This window comes from Urocampus carinirostris, chromosome 6, assembly GCF_059441175.1.
Source record: "Urocampus carinirostris isolate Australia breed hairy pipefish chromosome 6, RoL_Ucar_1.0, whole genome shotgun sequence".
NCBI classification, from domain to species: Eukaryota; Metazoa; Chordata; class Actinopteri; order Syngnathiformes; family Syngnathidae; genus Urocampus; species Urocampus carinirostris.
Window position 1 is genome coordinate 13,128,892 of NC_142354.1, and position 19,334 is coordinate 13,148,225.

Sequence of the window (19,334 nt, forward strand, 5' to 3'; positions counted from 1 at the left end):
TGTTAAGTACGTGAACGCTGTTTATTAAAAGAACATTTTAAAATGCTTACCTGATGATTGATAACATGTGACAAAAGGGTTAACAAGAAAAGGCCATTCAATAAAGGGTTTCCAAACAAACCCCGTTTCTGGATTTTTTCAATAAACTTTGTAATCGAACAGGCACACTTTTTTTTTAATTAATGTAATGTGATTTGGGGTCATTGGTATGTTCACTAGAAGTTCACATTTTGTGTCAATGCATAACATAAACTGAATTTTGGATCTCCAGCAATAAAAGTCCAGGATCGCCAGACTAAACTAAATGAAATTAATGTGGTTCACAAGTAAAATACACCGAGAAAATCAAGCACGTCTGGAATGCAAAGTGGCTCTGGGGTGGTCAGAAAAGCAAACACTGTAAAGGCATCGAATGCGACCTAAAAAAATCTAATTAACAGTCATACTTGCAATTTTCACCTCAAAAACCTGTTTGAGTATAAAAATTAGGATTAAAAAAACATCTTCCCGATTAGATGCGAGAATACCTCGATTTTCATAGCAAAACAGACTTTGGAAAACAAAATGTACTATAACGTAACACAAGAAATCTGTTTACTTGAGCGCATTGCTGTCGGTAGACGAGTGGTTTTCCTCAATTGGGATATTTTTGTCGCAAAACACTGGGGCTTAAAGCACAAGGACGAATGATACACGCAACACTAAAGATTCCTCATGTGTATTGGTTGAGTTCTCCGGAACATTTCAGTTTTATGTTTTGCCCCAATGGCCAACATGCCACAGTTGTATCCAGTCATGTATAGCGGAAGTCCATGCCTCTGGCAAGCAAGTAAGAGCACAACTTGTAAATGCGAAAACAACATCTATTCATGTTTTGATGTTCCCGTGCTTGCGCCCCTGATTGGATTGCTCAAAAACGGCATGTATAGAGGGTCAATTGTCCATCACTAGTTACTTGCACTCTTAAAGTGACACCGAAATGATGCCATTTACGCAAAAAAAAAATCCGCGATGAATCGAGGACCCCACAGTCAAACCGCGATAATGGAGGGGGAACACTGTACTACTTCATCACGTGTCACAATTCACTTGCTGGTATACACACAACACTATACGTTTTAGGAAAATCAGCTAAGTGCTCGCTCTCATCTTGATACATTACCCCGTGTCCAACAAAACAGCCACCACGTGTACAGAGAAAAAGAGGCAGTTGGCAGTAGTATACGATATACAGTATAGATTAAAAAAAAAGAGATATACATCGATTCAGGAGAAGTGCCTATGCCGAGTGCTTGTTGGGACGCCAGTTGGTCACCAGTCTGCAAAATAGTCACGACTGCAGCATGACGGAAGAAATCAGAAAATTCTGCTGGAATTTGAAATAATAATAATAATAATAAACGCATACTTACAGACTTAACTTGCAGGGACAAAACTTCTGTCTTCAAAGACTGTGATTTCAACCTGAAAATCACGTCAGTCAAGGACAATATTCAAGTGACAGTCTGTAATGTCTTGCCAGTAAGGGTCATAGTGGCTTAGAACGGAGTGTGTGCATTGGGAGAAGACATACTACAGAAGTCCAAAGGATACCACTTGGAAAAATCAGACGCTCCCCTACTTACGACCATTCGACTTACGTCAAACAGTAGATACGAACAATTTTTTTCAGGATGTCCAAAAATATCCGGACATTGCTGTAAGTTAGATTTTGTATTGTGTGCACCTTTTTACGAGTACAGGACATTACTGTAGTGCTTCTTTCCACCACCGTGTGGCGCTGTGAGAGCTCACCCAGCATCCACCCGAAAGAAGAAATCCGCTTCCTCTTCTTAGTTCGTGTGTAAACATTCTATACTGTATCTCCAGCGCGCTAAGAACTTTGACATTTTTATTGTTCAATATCTCGTGCATCCATTCAATATGGTTGGTGTAAAGTGTAAAGAAGAGGCGAGGCGTTTCTCTTGAAACGAAAGTGGAATAAGAAAGCTTGATGCGGTTGAGAAAATGGTTGAATTGCTTTTTTTTGGCCACTTTTTACCACGGAGGAGGACTTCTTGAAGAGCATTTTGCAAAAGTAAGTTAAACTCAACTTTATTTATCTTTGGAGAACATATTTTGTGAAATGTTAATTTTTAGTACATAACAATACAGGTTACTTATATAAACCTTAGACATACAAAATATAGCACTGAAGCGACTTATGAACAAATTCAACTTACCAACGATCGTCCGGTACCTATCTCGTTCGTAAGTAGGGCAGCGTCTGTATTTTCTTGTGTGTGCAAGGATGAATTACCTGCAGTTACTTCTCGCGATCGACAATTGAAGACCATAGCTAGCTGGATACACTTACAACATTTGAAAACAGAGAATAGCCAGAGTTGGTCAGAGCTGGTGTAAGTGGTAGAAAGATTTAGATTTCATTGATTGGTCCCCTTAGGGAAATTGACTTCCATTTTCGAATCATATTGTAAACTATTTACACCCTGACAGTAGCGGGATGAAAAATTGGTATAGTGGGTGAGTGATATCCTGGACTATTGTGTTTGCCAGTCGGATGATGGACCTGTTATTTCCGTTTGAGAGGTTTGGTGCAGGTAGGCCAATGATTTTAGCAGTTTCGATGTGATGCGAGTTTGGTCCAGTTTGTAACACAGCCTAATTTTCTTCAGCACCAAGTAAATGATAGAAAATTACTGTTTGTATTGTTGAAGACCTCTTTTCATCATGTAATGGGAATATTTGTATCAAGGAAATTCGTCTTTTGTGCCTGTTGAAAATAAAGATCACCGACTGTCATAAAAAATATTGCTTTTAGCTTTTCATTAAGTTCAATTAGGTTGACTAGACTGGTCCTTCTATCTTTTTGACTTTGACACTTGCAATAGCCTGTAGCCAAGTGGCTGACATGACTGACTATAAAAGGAAACAGGGGAAAATAAATCTCTAGATGCCAACACCACAGAACTCTGCAGCGCTCAGCTCAGGGCGCTAAGTGGACGGTAATTGCAAAAAGCACCAATGACCGGGACAGGTTACCTTTGTAAAATGGTCATTCAGGCTTTCGTAGTAGTAAGATCGTGGCCAAACACGTCACCCTCTTCAAAGGGAGTCTCATGTTGTGTAATAAAACGGCATATTTCTAAACCTAAAATAATGTTCAGGACATGTCTTTTATTTAAATACATATATTATTATTATACCACTAGGATCACTATAAATTAAACACTGGGGCTTTAATACCAATACGTTAAATATTTTCATGTATATGACAGCAAAATTGTTGTTAACACTTTAAGTCGTCAAGTGAGAAAAAATATTAGACAGAGGCACAGGATACAACTCTCAGGCCTCTTTCAATGGGGTCCGTCAGCAGCAGGTTCCTGGGAATGTACACCTTCTCATTCTGCTCCTTGATGTATTTGGCCACCTTCTTTAGCACCTGCACATTGTGCACACACAAAAAGGGATAACGTATCTTAGTTACAATTCTGTAATGTAAGGTGGGCTTAGGGTACTTCTCCAAAAGTGTGTATATCTAAACCAGATGGTATCACGTTTCTGTTTCAAATATTGGTACTGCCCAAAGGGGCGTTTGTTTCTCTTTCTTTCTTCTGCCTAAATAAATGCATTTCGGTGGGGGAATGGCCCCCCAGAGTTAGGAGCGCGGCCAAGGAGATGGATGTAAGTTCCTCCTCTCCTGGCCCCTCCCCCTCTCCAACTGGCTGTTGTAAAAAAAAGGTCGAATGCCTGGTGTATCTTTTTTAGCGATCAGCCAACTTTAAAATAGCTCTCCTACAACATGTAAGAGGTCGATTTAGACCCCACAGTACTGGTCAAGCAATGTACCTTAAATGAAAAAAAAAAACACACACAGTGAATACAAGATGGTATATCTTGATATTGGTAATGTTACTCTCACAATAAGAATTTCTCTGGATTTACAGACAACTTTAAAACAGGTAAAAAAATGTTAAAAGATTCAAAGGTTGTCAGTCTTGGGTTTAACAACTTTCACTTTGGTCCACAATGGAAGGACAAAACCAAATCTAATTGTTGATGTCTATTTTGTTCAGACTAAATAGACACGTTTTCACCAAGCAACCCATGAACATTTGCAAATCCAGAACTCGTGGATCTCCTTGTAGTACGGACAGAATAATTTGAACCAGTTGAATGACATAAGATAAGAGTTCGTAGATAAATAAACAATATGCAGTATTCTTCCTGTTCAGTGTGGGGCAGTAACAAAATGAAGGCCAGGTGAGAGGGATGACCTCTTTAAAGTAGTACCCTAAAAGCAGACAGGATTTGCCACAATCCGCTTAGCAACACACTCCCAATTTCAGCCAACCAATAGGCTTTAAACAGCGCATCCCTCTCTCCATTAATACTACAGGGTGCTCTCAATAACACCCCGGTGGATACGATGACCCCACTTTATGTTTTCACTTTACAATGTGGAGTAAAATGATAACATGAAAATTATACAGCATTTTCCTCACTATACGACATCAACAAGTAATTATTTCACGTGTCCAAAAACTATAAAACGGGAGATCGACAGACGGGTCGGTGCAGCGTCTGCCGTCATTCGGACCCTGTACCGGTCCGTCGTTAAGAGGGAGCTGAGCCGAAAGGCTAAGCTCTCGATCTACCGGTCGATCTACGTTCCTACCCTCACCTATGGTCATGAACTTTGGGTTATGACCGAAAGAACACGATCCCGGATACAAGTGGCCGAAATGAGTTTCCTCCGCAGGGCGTCTGGGTTTTCCCTTAGAGTTAAGGTGAGAACCTCAGTCATCCGGGAAGGGACTCTGTGTAGGGCCACTGCTCCTTTGCATTGAGAGGAGCCAGTTGAGGTAGCTCGGGCATCTGATAAGGATGCCTCCTGGACGCCTCCCTCGGGAGGTGTTCCAGGCATGTCCCAACGGTAGGAGGCCCCGGGAGCGACCCAGGACACGCTGGAGAGACTATGTCTCTCGGCTGGCTTGGGAACGCCTTGGGATCCTGTCTGATGAGCTGGAGGAGGTGGCTGGGAATTGGGACGTCTGGGCTTCCCTTTTAAGGCTGCTGCCCCCGTGACCCGGATAAGTGGAAGATAATGGATGGATGGATAGACTATAAAGGATTTTATACGATTGAATACAAATTACATTTATTGAGTGCAATGAAGATTTTCACCGAGTAGGCTATAGTTCAATGACAGGTCACGCCGTTCCAAATGCAGAATATTTTAACTAGGGAATTTTGATAACAGGACTCTGATGGAGGACGGCAGGCGATGTTTTGAGAACAAGGTCCCGATGACGTAGAAATGCTTGGTGTTTTTTTGAGTTTTCCAGACATCGCGACGCCCATGGGAAGAGTCGAGATGCCATCTTGCAGGGAGACGTGGGCCGAGAGCAAAAAGCTAGAGGACTTCAGAGAAGGATACACAGAGACTCGAGCAACACCAATTCGGCCATTTCCGATGGAGTACACTTAAATTGCTAATGAAATTAAATTTGCTCCCGTGTGAAAATGTCTGCTTTACTTGTTCATCTTTTCCATCAAGAAACGAGCGCGCATTGTTGGGTGAATGTAGGTTGTGTTTGGTTAATGGAGTCAGCTAACTAATTTGAACAATTTGGTAAACGATACCTTTTGATATTAAATTCCCAACAACCCAAACAAGTTAAGCACCTCGGCACCCAAGTTGGTTAAGAAATACAAACATTTATTTGCTATGAGTCAAAGGACTTACAGTGATGCTAGAGGGAGAAGCAGAAAAAAAAAAGATAACCATGGAACGAAGCCTGTGATGATCAAGTAATTCAAGGAAGCGCACGCTACCCTTGCTGAGTTGTGAGGCCGTAACTGATTGGCGAGCAGGCCTTTTTTTTATAATAAGGACGAGATTAAAGCAAGGAAATCTTGACAATGTATGTATTTCATTTCAATCCGCCTTCAAACGTCCAATATTGGGTAGGTACCTTTTCATACTGGGTCTCCATACAAAGGAATATGGTGTAGGCAGTGAGGCAGGCTAGGCAGCCCTCCAAATAGGATTTTCCTCCAAGTTTCTCCGCTTCAGCATAAAGGTTGTTTAAAGTCTGGATGGTCTCTTCAAAGTGTTGCCTTTCCAGCTAGAGAGCAGCAATGCATAAATGAATGAACAAGAATGTAAAGGAGATTTGGTTTAACGTGCATACCCTGGATTCGAGTTCAGAGGGGAACTTGTTCTGGAACTTGCAAAGAGTTCCTGAGCTGTAGTCCCTTTGGATGAACACTTTGGTGCTGACAATCGGCTGCTGGAGCTCCTGTAAACTGTGAGTCTTCACAAAAGAAGACACAATGAGTTGACATTTTCTGCAATCCTTATAGAAATGTATCAACAGAAAAGCTCAAGTGTCTTGTTTACATCGTCTTGGTGCTAGCACACGTTTGCTAACATTCTTAGCTTCACATTTATATGTCAGAACCGGTTATTTATCGGGAAAAACACAGTCACAGTTTGTTTATGTATCACAAGCAACACATAATAACGTTTTATTTTAAACTAGTCGAAACAATTTGGCTTTTTATGACAAAATAGGTCGTACCTCAGCCATTGTGGACGTGTTCCTCCTTCGCTACTGCGCATGTGTAGTGCGCACTTGGAATAAAGTGGATTAACACCATTTTAGTTTTGAAACTTGAAATTAAAAAAGGTTCTATTGCAGAATTTTGCACGAGACGCCGAGGTTTTGTTATCATACAGAAAAATATTCCGGTGAGAAGTCTTATCGTTAGATACCAGTGCACCCCCGTTTTAACACGGCTCATTTTTCAAGGTGTCAGACTTCCCTCAAACTTCAAAAGTGCAGTTTCTCTCTGAGTTAAATGGTTGAGCAGATTTTTGTTTAAATAAAGGTTTATCAAGTACTTTTGTTGGAAATACTTGACCCGGTATAATAAAAGTTTGTTCTTGTTTCAGCAATTGTAGGTTTCTATCATCACATTGTATTTGGAACATAACCCCAGCATTAAATGAGGGTTTAAATTTCTCTTAAACTGCATTTTTCTAACATGCTGACTGAAGAGTTTAACATCCAGCGACCCAAAAGGGGCTTATATCAATCTGCACATGCCCAGTAACTTGCTCAGTTCAAGGACGATTACCGTATTTTCCGCACTATAAGGCGCACCGGGTTATAGGGCGCACCCCGAAAAAATAGTTTTTGGTCCTATACTTGACATACATAAGACGCACCGGATTATAAGGCGCTACAATGGGAACGTCGACAAAACAGTCAAATAGTTTAGTCCAATTTATTACCCCCTTAATATTCCCAAAGCTTGCAAAGAAGCAAATACGTGTCGTAGACACGTGCGGATGCGGTGTCCGTACGATGTCACTCAAATGCATCATTCCAAATATCATTCGGAAAGTTAAAGTCTTGGGATTCAAGAAATGCCAAACATTTCTTAGTTTCTATTTTCTTTTTCGCTCGCAAGTGTAACCGCGGTGTACGTGTCCCACCAAAGATCCACATTCACGCTGGACTGGATGATGAGGTTTTTATTATTACAGTTTCTGCAAATGGATGAGTCACAACATTAGCTTTTTCTGCTGGGTTTGATCTCTTTGATCTCTTTGTAGTACTCTGGTTAAACTGACAACAAAGCATATCAAAGAGCTGTCTTTTCACTTTACAGAAAATACATTTTAGAATATCACAATACATTTATAAATCTTTGCATTTTAACAAGATACTTTTAACAAGAGATCGTATAGTGGATTTTTAACGTTTACAATGAATTCAACATGTTTTTCTTTACTCTGAATTTTAACCAACATCATCCTTTTTTAATGTATATGAAAAAATAGGAATAAAAACAATAATGAGTATAAAAATGGGTACAATTTACCTGCAAATGGATGAGTCACAACATTAGCTTTTTCTGCTGGGTTTGATCTCTTTGATCTCTACAAGGGGAATTAATATTTAGTAAAACAGAAACAAAACGAAAATAAATCAAAACAGCTTGACAATATCAATCACATTACTATGCATGGTGAGAGATTTGTCAGCTGGGGTTATAATGTTTAAAATTAACTTATTTTGTGGAGCACCAAAAGATATGTCTTACCTTTGTAGTACTCTGGTTAAACTGACAAAACCCCGCCTCCTGGTCACATGTTAGAAGCCAAAACCAAACCCCACCCCATACCAGCAGATGGCACTGTTGGACTCAGCATTGCAGGACATTTACCAAAAACTATACACATATTTTAGCAGGAATTTCAATAAAATAAAAGTTATTATTACACCCGTTACATACACCCCCCTGAAATTCTGCTAAATATGGGTGTGCTACACTAAACAGAAAAAAAAATCACATGCCAAAAAGGCAAATACTGATGAAAAAGAGGACACGAAAACTGGTACAGTATTACAAGGAACAAACTGAAGTGCATGTCAGTTCTAAAACTCTCCCAAAAAGGAGTGTGAAAAGAAAGGAGGCGATCAAACTCCTAACTAAGCACAGACTCAAAGATGCCTGTTACATCTCTGAAATATCAAACATTGTTCCTGTAGTTGTAAGTGCTCACATAGGCACAATTCTTGTTTCTTACTCAAGCTTTGTTACTCAAACTGAAAGTGCATCTCTACTGAACTTAAACTAGGAACTTGCAGATATTGCGGACAGATGATTGTCACCTACCACATGGTCATTCATCTGACAAATAAGACGACTAGTAGGCCTGATGGACTGGCGGACCCTAAGACCATAACGGTCAGGTTGAGCACAATTAACCTGAGCTTGAAGGTCTGGGACAGTCAAGTCTAAACAGTCAGTATCAGGGGAGTCTGCGTCCGGATGGTCAGGGTTCAATGGGGTCTCGTCTGGGAGACCCATACCCAAAGGGATCATGTTTTCAGAGCACTGTGATGGGCTTTCCGTATTGTCACTTGAAGTATGGTCAACATCTTGTTCGGGGATGTGCTGACTTCCTCGACTGGATGTATCAACACTGCGAGAGTCGGACTGGGCATCAGATCTGCTGTCTAGTGAGTTATCCTCTACCTCTGGATGAACTTGCTCTTCACCTGCCTGTATCACCCAGTTTACTGTACGGACATCAGTGTCTTCAACCGCGTCAGGTAAATCAGGGCATACATCACTTCCATGCATAGCAGCGTCAGACTCTGAGTGTTCAGATTCGCTGGCCAGATCATCCTCTAAGGGCAAGAAGCTAACAGAGAGCAGCAAATTCCTGTGAACTACCTTTTCTTTGCCCGTCAGACAATCCTTGACTCTGTAGACATTGAGATCAGGCTTGACTGATATGACTTCATACGGGGTTGACTCCCACTTATCTGCAACTTTGCGTTTCCCCGGGACACCTCTGTTGGCGATCAACACCCGGTCTCCCACGACGAGAGGTGATCCTTTGGCCCTACGGTTGTACAGCTTGGCATGACGAGTCTGTTCTCTGAGAGTATTCCTCTGTACAATTTGAGCAGCTTCATGTAGATCTTTCTTCAGATGGCGTACAAAGTCAGAGTAGCTGACAACAGCATCATTGGTATTAGCATGTTGAAACATGACATCGACAGGGAGACGAGGGATCCTACCAAACACTAGGTAAAACGGTGCAAACCCTGTTGTCTCATGCTCTGTGCAGTTATAGCAGAATGTGAGCTGCTGCAGCATTTGTGGCCACTTTGCTTTGGGCTGAGGGGGAAGGGTTCTGATCATATCTCCCAATGTTCGGTTGAATCGTTCTGCGATGCCATTTCCCATGGGGTGGTACGGAGTGGTATGGGATTTCTGCACCCCTGCCATCTCTAGAAGCTCTTTGATCAGTTTGCTCTCAAAATTAGCTCCCTGATCAGAGTGGATACGCCGTGGGAAACCATAGACAAGGAAGAAATCCTGCCACAGACGGCGAGCAACTTGTTTGGCGGTTTGATTTCTGCAAGGGAAGGCGTGCGCCATCTTGGAGAAATGATCAGTTACGACCAGGACATCTACAGACTTGTTCTCTTGCTCAGCAGTCCAAAAGTCTATACAAACCAACTCCATAGGCTCAGAGGTGACTATGTTCTTGAGTGGTGCACGGTTGTGTGGTTCCGGTGTTTTCCCTACTACACAGCGCTGACAGGATTTGACATAATTCACAACATCACGTTCCATGCCATTCCAGAAGAATCGTTGCCTCACCAGAGACAAAGTACGGTTCTGGCCTTGGTGACCTGCTGAGTCATGTAAACCTTGAAGGACTTTCTGTTTCAATGAATCAGGCACCACAAACTGGAAGATTTTCTTGGCCATGTCAGGCTTCACATTAGTGGTGGGAGGTATACTCAGTTGATCTGCACTGTTCTCCCCTAAGCGCAGATCAGTTAGTTTCCCTGAGGCAGCGGGACAACTTTCGTCACTGGACAATCACGTCGAGAATGTCCTGGGGCATGGCAGTGAAAGCAAAGGTTTTTGTCTCGGCAATGAGAGAGAGCACTGTGGTCGACTTCTTTGCAAATGATACATGGCTTGTCAGTGAAACCATTAATTCTGTCTCCAGGTCGCCTGGTTGGAGCTCGCCTTCTCCCTTGAAACTGGTTTGAGGTAACACGTATCAGAACCTTCTCCAACATACTAATAACGTCCGTTAGAGAGACATACTGTGGGCTCGAAGTCTGAGGTGGCTCGTGCATGAGGGTTGGACCATGGTTCACCTCAGCTTTGTGTACGGCAATTTCCGCTCGATTCGCAGGTTGTTGTAGGGAATCTGCTTTGTAGCTCTTCTCAGCGTGGTATTCATTCAGCACCTCTAGTACCTCACATGCTGACCACTTTTCGATGGTTTTTGATCTGTAAGTGAGTGCCAGTTCCTTGCATGGGCAGTTCCTAATAAACATGCGAGTGACCTCTATTTCAGGGTTGTCAAATGTTTTGCCCTGCTCACTCAAGCACTCAGAGGCAAGGTCAGCTGCTCTGTTTAGTCTCAGCCAGTAGTCATAGGGGTCCTCCTGGTGTTTGGGCAAAGTTGAATAAAAGTCAGCTAAAGGGACAGCAGAGTACTTGGTACAGCTAAAGTGTTTCCTGAGGAGACTATAAATCATGTCAGGGCGGGTATAGACGTCTATATTACTGTTTCTAATGCCAAACCTAACTACATCTTTAGCTTTTCCTCTCAAATGCATTTGGATTTCCTCTGCTTGCTCTTCAAGTCTCACATTACTCTTCTTAATAAATGTCTTCATTAGATCTTCCCACTCATGTAATTTTATTGAGTCTGAGCCATCCCCATTAAATGATGGTGGTTCTTTAACCTTTCTCTGTGTAACCACCTGAACCTGTGTTACATCTGACACATAACCTGGCTTACTCAATGTGTTTGCTACATCTTGTGTGGCAGCAGCGCTAGGAGCTACTGTATTGTGTGACTGTATACGTGAGAAAATGCTATCAGCCAATGTATGTCCTATCTCCTGAATAACATTTGTCATCTGATCAGCTACACCCTCAGAAATGTCACTCGTGCTCTGATTAAACATGTTTCAAATATGTAAATGAGTCAAAATCACAAAATAAATCAGGAGCCTGCGTAACACGTCACTGTATAGCAATTTTAAATACTGTGAGCTGATGGCATCATGAAACAATGTGGCAGGTAGGACAGTCCTCGGTTCGGAGAGTTTGATAGAAGTCACGGGTCACGGCACCAATGTAACCGCGGTGTACGTGTCCCACCAAAGATCCACATTCACGCTGGACTGGATGATGAGGTTTTTATTATTACAGTTTCTGCAAATGGATGAGTCACAACATTAGCTTTTTCTGCTGGGTTTGATCTCTTTGATCTCTTTGTAGTACTCTGGTTAAACTGACAACAAAGCATATCAAAGAGCTGTCTTTTCACTTTACAGAAAATACATTTTAGAATATCACAATACATTTATAAATCTTTGCATTTTAACAAGATACTTTTAACAAGAGATCGTATAGTGGATTTTTAACGTTTACAATGAATTCAACATGTTTTTCTTTACTCTGAATTTTAACCAACATCATCCTTTTTTAATGTATATGAAAAAATAGGAATAAAAACAATAATGAGTATAAAAATGGGTACAATTTACCTGCAAATGGATGAGTCACAACATTAGCTTTTTCTGCTGGGTTTGATCTCTTTGATCTCTACAAGGGGAATTAATATTTAGTAAAACAGAAACAAAACGAAAATAAATCAAAACAGCTTGACAATATCAATCACATTACTATGCATGGTGAGAGATTTGTCAGCTGGGGTTATAATGTTTAAAATTAACTTATTTTGTGGAGCACCAAAAGATATGTCTTACCTTTGTAGTACTCTGGTTAAACTGACAAAACCCCGCCTCCTGGTCACATGTTAGAAGCCAAAACCAAACCCCACCCCATACCAGCAGATGGCACTGTTGGACTCAGCATTGCAGGACATTTACCAAAAACTATACACATATTTTAGCAGGAATTTCAATAAAATAAAAGTTATTATTACACCCGTTACACAAGTTTACTCTGCATATGACAATAAACACTTGGAATTGAGTTTAATTTAAAAATAGACACTCCATTCCATCCATTATCTGCACCGCTTATCACAGAAACATCGAGTTCAGTCTGAAACAAGATACAGGGAAAATATATAGCCGGAGTAGCTCACCGAAGTCGTTGTGTTCAATAATAATGTGCAACCATGGTCCTCTTATATCCGTGAGTGTAGTAAATCCAGAAGAGTAAAATATTTACAAATACAGTACAGAATAGTAAAATACTGTTTTCTCTATGCCGTCAACCCAACTTGCTATTCACATTCATCTTTTTTGGTCAATTGCAGGCTTTGTTTTGCCCCTTTAGCCTATGCCAGCCTGTAAATGATAAAAAGGATCCGCCCCCTTTACCTCCGAATAACTTTAGCCATTAGTGATCGATTCAACTGATGATTGACACATTTTTTTCGGCTAATTGCAGGCTTTGTTTTGCGCCTTTAGCCTATGCGAGCCTGTAAATGATAAAAAGAATCCGCCCCCTTTACCTCCGAATAACTTTAGCCAATAGTGATCGATTCAAATGATGATTGACACATTGGTTAGCCAATGAAACGCCGGTAAATAAATCCCAGCATACACCGCGGACTACTTTGCGTTCGGGGGAAAATCTAGTCGGCGGCTGCTGCATTACTTGCAAGACTTTGCGACTTAATATTGATCCATAAATAAAGCGCACTGTATTATAAGGCGCATGGTCAGCTTTTGAAAAAAGTAAAGGCTTTTAGGTGCGCCTTATAGTGCAGAAAATACGGCACTTGTATAGCCCTCAAGATATAAATTGTACAGAATACAAATCCGAAATACTCACATCACAATGGTTAAAGACAGTTTAACAGTCCTGCTCCTTATATTGTAATGTATACAGCCACAATACTGTAAACAAATTCTGTAACTTACATGTATGTGGGTTGAATAACCCTAAATATCAGTTGTGATGGAAAGACTCAGTTTCATTTGCCTCGTGTTGAGGTTTTGGAGTTTTTCCTTGCCCTCATGCAGGTTTTAGATCAGGGGATGGTGTCATAATAATTTGTGGTCTGTGCAGCCCTTTGAGAGTAAGGGCTATACAAATAAACTTTGTCATAATCAGTTCCCAATTATGCATTTAATGCTTAACTAGATGGCTTCGAACTTTTAAAAGGAGCCGGACGTAATTTATAACTTTTACCTACTGCCGCTATTATCTCGTAGACCTTCTCAGGCCACTTAAACCCACAGGCTCAATAAAGATTGCGCTTTCAGGAAATCCCTACCCCATTTCCCCTACTGCATGCATTTTGACCAAAAACGATGAAAACTGAAACAAATAGGTCTTTAGACTCTTAACTCTTATAAGGTTGTAGGGGCATCAATTACTGTAGTGTGGCTTGGGCAAGAACAGCTTGGTGGCACCCATCCGTTTTCCAGGCAATCTAAATTTTTGCCACCATGAAGCACAAACGAAATTAATATTTTCTTTAGTGCAGCATGCCTTATCGGGCAACACAACTAACAGAACAACGTGGTGGCCCATGTATGGGCTGTCACAAGTTTGAGTATTGCAAGAGTGAAGATTTAGCACTTAAATGCGACATTGATGTATACAGTCCGATTTTTCCCACTTTACCAATTTCCCACACGCGGTAAAGGACACGTGATGTCATACATAAGTTTGCAGAAGCACTCAGATGCTAACATCGTAGCATAACTGGCACATCGAAAAGTCGTTACCTTAGCAATTAAGTTTCAGAAGTCATTTTTTCCCACCCAGACCAGGACTCAGGTCACGCAGAAATTTACTGCGGATCATGGAATGAAGGGATTGTCCATGCTTGGGGCATGACTGTTTAAGCTTTCGAAAATGGCATAAAGTGAACGTTACAAGGGATAATTGATGAAGCTGACCTGGTCAAAGCAGAAGACAATGATTGAAAGTTGCATTACAAATTACCGGTAAAAAGAATATAGCACATAAGTGCTTTGCAACAGCTTTCATTTTTATCCATGTTTTACTTAGAAATCAAAACGCCTTATGGTCGCAAAAGTTAAATAAATCCCAAAAGAGCACCACCTTGATTAGTGTTGAAAGGGCGTATCAGCATGCCAGAGACAACAATTTTAAACACTGATGTTTGACATTTTATTGAGCCCTCTGGTTTCTTGATGTACTCTTAGTCAAACAGCCCAAAGCCCATATCGTCGTCCGATTCCTCAGACTCTTCCTTGACTTCCTCTTTAGCGGCAGCCGGAGCGGCAGCAGCTTGCTCCGCTGCGGCGGGTGCCGCCACTGCAGCGAAGGCAGTTGGGTCGGCAAGGAAGGCTTTGACCTGAGAGGGAAAAAGGCCCAAAATCAGACGCGAAAGCACCATTTTGCATTTTACGACCTTCCCCGTCCATCCCATACCTTGTCTGCCAGGGGGAAGGAGTAGTCTGTCTCCACAGCAATGGCAAGGACCCTTTTGTAGCCATTGATGATGGTGTGGGGCACTGAGGCAATTGTTGGATAGCCGATCTCAAGAGACACACTGGCAATGTTCCTCACACCCTGAAGATACAATAAGATATTACACACCTCGGACAAATTTGGGCAAGCACAATTCTATCATTGTTGCCGCTCTTGGATTTTCCAATCCCCTTTGGCTTTTTTTGGGGTGACTTTAAAGATTTAGTAAAGAAGGGGCCAAAAGGAATTTTAAAGGCTTCTCTCCCTGACCTACTTGCAAGTTCAAAATCAATTGATTTCTTCTCTCCATATCTTGAGTGTACTTATGTACAAACTCAACACATTTCCACTCACCTCCAGGAACCTGGCATGCAGGGAAGCGGCAGTGATGTCGAGCACGTCAGGACTGTAGACGCTGCCGTTGTCATACACTTGTTGGATGCCAAGTCCATAGGAGAAGGGGGAGATGTTCAGCATGTTGAGCAGCGTGGCCTCGCTGGCACCCACCTTGTCACCAGTTTTGATCAGGCCGACATCAGTCTGTGGATAGCAATTGGTCAGTTGAAATACACCAACGTGGCCCATAAAACTCATTAATTTTAGAAAATATACTGGGGTAATTCACATTCACCCATTGCACCACAGCAGTCAAGACATTTTGAGTTGATAGTGGTATAGAGGGAAGTTTTGAATATCTGCTAAATTGTAAATGCCGTGGAAAGTACATTAAGGAAATGAAGTATTAAAGTTAAGATCACAAAATGTATTCTTCCAAACCTGTATGAGATTAATCCTGTGCAGTCCTTTGAGACATTTTTGTGATTAAGGGCTATATAAATAATGTGACTTGAATTGAGTTAGTCAGTAATCAGCAGTTTTTTTTTTTAATTTATCGGTTGGCACAGGGAAATTGATGTATTATAACACAAACAAAGATTGGTGGTACATTTCATTTTTAGATAATCTACTCACGACTAAGAATGCTAAGTAATCTTACCAAAATTTCAATGGTTCCCCTGGAAATCTTGGTGGTAATGCCCAAGGCCTGGAAGAAGGAGGTCTTCTCAGGACCAAGGCCAGTATTCTGAGCCGGCACAGTCACGTCACAAGGGGCAATGGCTCCAGCTCTGGCAGCAGCTGGCACCTGAAGGATTTCAGGACAAAAACGAGTTTTGCTTTTGACACAATGGAAACCTCATGATTTCATAGTTTATTGGCACCATTTTCTGGTGCCCTTACAACATTGGTCCAATACAAGCACCTTGCAAATGTTTGCCTATTTATCCCAACATTTATATTTCCTGTAGGTCTCATGGCATATTTATACCTGGCGTGCCTCATCTAAACTCAATGTTACAAAGTTTCAAATGACCAATTCAAATTATGTGTGAAACCTTGCGAGCCTTGGCTGCCAGTAGGGTTGGACAGACAGGAATACCGGGAAACGCGTTATTGTTAGCAGGGTGAACAACAATACAGCACCGAACAGCTGTACTGTAACCTATCCTGCTTAAAGCCTTAAAATCACATCAAGACTGATTCTATTGACCAGCGAATCAGCTTATACAATTTGAGTTACCTTGTTTGCCACCAGCATGTCTCTGACCTCAGTCAGATCTTCCTTGGTAAAGACAAAACCCACATTTCCTTTGATGTGGGGCAGGAGCCTGTAAGTAAAACCTTGTCAAACTTGTTTGAAACATTAACCCACAGGTACTTTATCAATGTCTGAAACTCTGCGTCCCTGGCCCACAGGGGATTTGGACGAACAGGGACAGCTTGGAAACATCTTTATGTTTGCAGGGGGAACGACAATACAGCACCGAACAGCTGTACTGTAGTGTTCCTGCATTGACATTTGAAAGATGAAAAACCGGTGACTCACTTCTCCAAAGCAGAGTTGTTCTCCAGGTGGCCACGGATAGCCTTGCGCATCATGGTGTTTTTACCCATCAGCACCACAGCTTTGCCGCGCAGAGAACAGCGGATGGTCTGCATCTGCTTGGAGCCCACATTGTCTGCTCCCACGATGAAACATCTCGGATAGTCATCCAAAAGTTGCTAAACAATATTAAACACCTTATTATTCTGGCCAACACCATGGAAATAGTGAAACATGGCTCTGGAGTGGACACCTACAATGATTTTCATAAAATAGTTGGACTTCCACGTGGCCCTGTCTTCCCTGGGCATCTTTGCAGTGCTACCAAGGATTCGCTTAAAAGCTCTTTTAAAGACAAGGTAATACCTGCAACCAAAAAGGTAACATTTTAAAGCATGAATGTATTCCTCAAATTGTACGGACAAGGTAAGCCAATCAACAGCTCTTTGACATACCACCGACCGAAATATACTGGCACCATATAACAAAAGCAGTTTCCTTGACCAATTCACAACACACTTGAATTAAAATACTCCTCTGAATAAATTATCTTTTAAAAACTATATTGCTGCATTGCACTAGTTTCTCATGTACTTACACAAAAGGCCCGTTTACAACAACTAGTTTAAGCATTACTCCTTTATCCAAATTTTTTTTAATTCATCAAGACTTATTTCATGTTTATCTGGGAGACACAACTACACATTAAAATCAATGACTAAAGTAAATTAAACATTTAAGTTGCATTGTGTAGTATTTTGCTTGCAATAAATTTAAGTTCAAGAGGATAGTATATCAGAGTTTTAGGAATGTGTGGCGAGATTACCCCAAAGCCCTTCACAAAAGCTTTAGGTTAACGTGTGTACACACATGTCAAAATGTCACCAATGCATGACTTTCTTTGATCAGACTACCCTGGATTATTTTGAATATAGCATCATATATTAAAAATAAATATGCAGAGCGCTCGTTTTGGGATCAAGAAATCGCAGTTCGAGTCCCGGCTCCTCAGTGTTACATGTCGAAGTGTCCTTTGGTAAGACACTGAACCCTTAATACCCGCAATATGCAGGTTAGCACCTTACATGGCTGCATGGCCACTATTGGGAATATGAAGCACACTGTAAAGCACTTTTGGGAAGTGACCATTTAAGTAGTATAATTGAAGGATATTGTACAATTTTAAGTCGAACCTCACCTAATCAAGAGTAACCGTCATTGTTTAATAATTTTTGCATTTTTCAAAGGATCATTTGGGCTGCTTTAAAACTGAACAGGACATTTATTATCAAATTAGTGACGTTCGTTAGGATGGTATTCCTCTGCAAGTACGTTTAAAGGGAAAGGATGAGCGAGATGAATGACCAAAATGACACATGCTTAACTGTTAGCCATTTGTTAGCATTAGCATGCTAACAAAGTCTGAGGCCTAGCCGCCAAGTTAGGCAAAGAACTACAAAAAAAAACAATTAAAAAAAAATGTACGAATCATGCTTTTGTTCTAATAGCAAATAAAGATAGACGATGAGTTTTTTGCTCGCGAGCGTGGGAAATGTCTCATTTGAGGCAGGGTTATGTGTACACGTAGCGACTCACCGCGTCTCAGGGTCGCGTGAAAGAGAGAGGAAGGAAGATGACTCAAACAGGATTTATACTAAATATATTGACCAATCACGTTGGACTTCAGGGTGTGTCTTGATTTCTATTGGGCAAAGCATACGTCAATTATTTACCAGACAGGAACTGGGCGTCGAATTCAAGAAAACATGTTATTAAAATAAATTCAGTAAAATAAAAAAGGATTAATCAATTGATTATGTTGGAGTTGTAGGTGTGTCCTAAATACAATGGGAAAATCAAGTGTCACGCCGTTACAAGACACAGCGCGTTTAAAACTGAACCAAAATTTCAAATCAAGAAATTATGATTCGCCCAATCCCATTCCTCTCACTTGGCCCTGAAAACCCTCCAGTGAGGTCCCTCCATGGCCCCTCTCAATGAGAGGAGTGCAAGTGAACATAGTCGCCTAAGAAATGAGACGGTGTTATGCCGAGAAATGCATCCCTGCCGAGATTTACATCCACTCGCTAATATAACCCCTTTTACCTCGTTTTATCTCACTTTTATATCACTTTTCGGGAATGTAGATCACTTTTGAGAACTGTTATGCACTCTACCGTAAAGCTTATTATGCTGAAATAAGCTTTACGGTAGAGTGTATAACAGTTTCAATACGAGCGATTTGAATAGAAAAAGGTTAAATAAACATGTTACCTGCTCAAAAGTGATCTGTATACGGTGTGCATTACCGTTCGATTACATTCACAACAAATACAAAGAATAGAATAGAATATACCTTTATTGTCATTGTTACAAAATGGGTTAACATATTGTGACAACGAAATTGGGCATGACACTCCAGTTTTACATTCACAGTGAGGTATGACCCAAGAAGATA

General features: G+C 41.1%; 2 protein-coding genes across 2 annotated transcripts; both read right to left on the reverse strand.

Annotated features, from left to right (window-relative positions):
* Positions 1-2: 2 nt before the first annotated feature.
* LOC148363857 (golgin subfamily A member 7-like) lies at positions 3-6,737 on the reverse strand. Its single transcript, XM_088337938.1, has 6 exons — positions 6,591-6,737; positions 6,201-6,323; positions 5,982-6,134; positions 3,344-3,445; positions 1,413-1,464; positions 3-1,336 (listed from the first exon to the last, which is right to left on the reverse strand). The coding sequence occupies exons 1-5, from the start codon at positions 6,597-6,599 to the stop codon at positions 1,417-1,419; spliced, it is 435 nt and encodes a 144-aa protein (XP_088194064.1). The 5' UTR covers positions 6,600-6,737; the 3' UTR covers positions 3-1,336; positions 1,413-1,416.
* Positions 6,738-14,677: 7,940 nt separating this feature from the next.
* rplp0 (ribosomal protein, large, P0) lies at positions 14,678-18,556 on the reverse strand. The gene is made up of 8 exons (XM_088337939.1): positions 18,473-18,556; positions 17,134-17,242; positions 16,880-17,055; positions 16,574-16,661; positions 15,992-16,138; positions 15,349-15,534; positions 14,956-15,096; positions 14,678-14,878 (listed from the first exon to the last, which is right to left on the reverse strand). The coding sequence occupies exons 2-8, from the start codon at positions 17,185-17,187 to the stop codon at positions 14,723-14,725; spliced, it is 948 nt and encodes a 315-aa protein (XP_088194065.1). The 5' UTR covers positions 17,188-17,242; positions 18,473-18,556; the 3' UTR covers positions 14,678-14,722.
* Between the last annotated feature and the right edge of the window lie 778 nt (positions 18,557-19,334).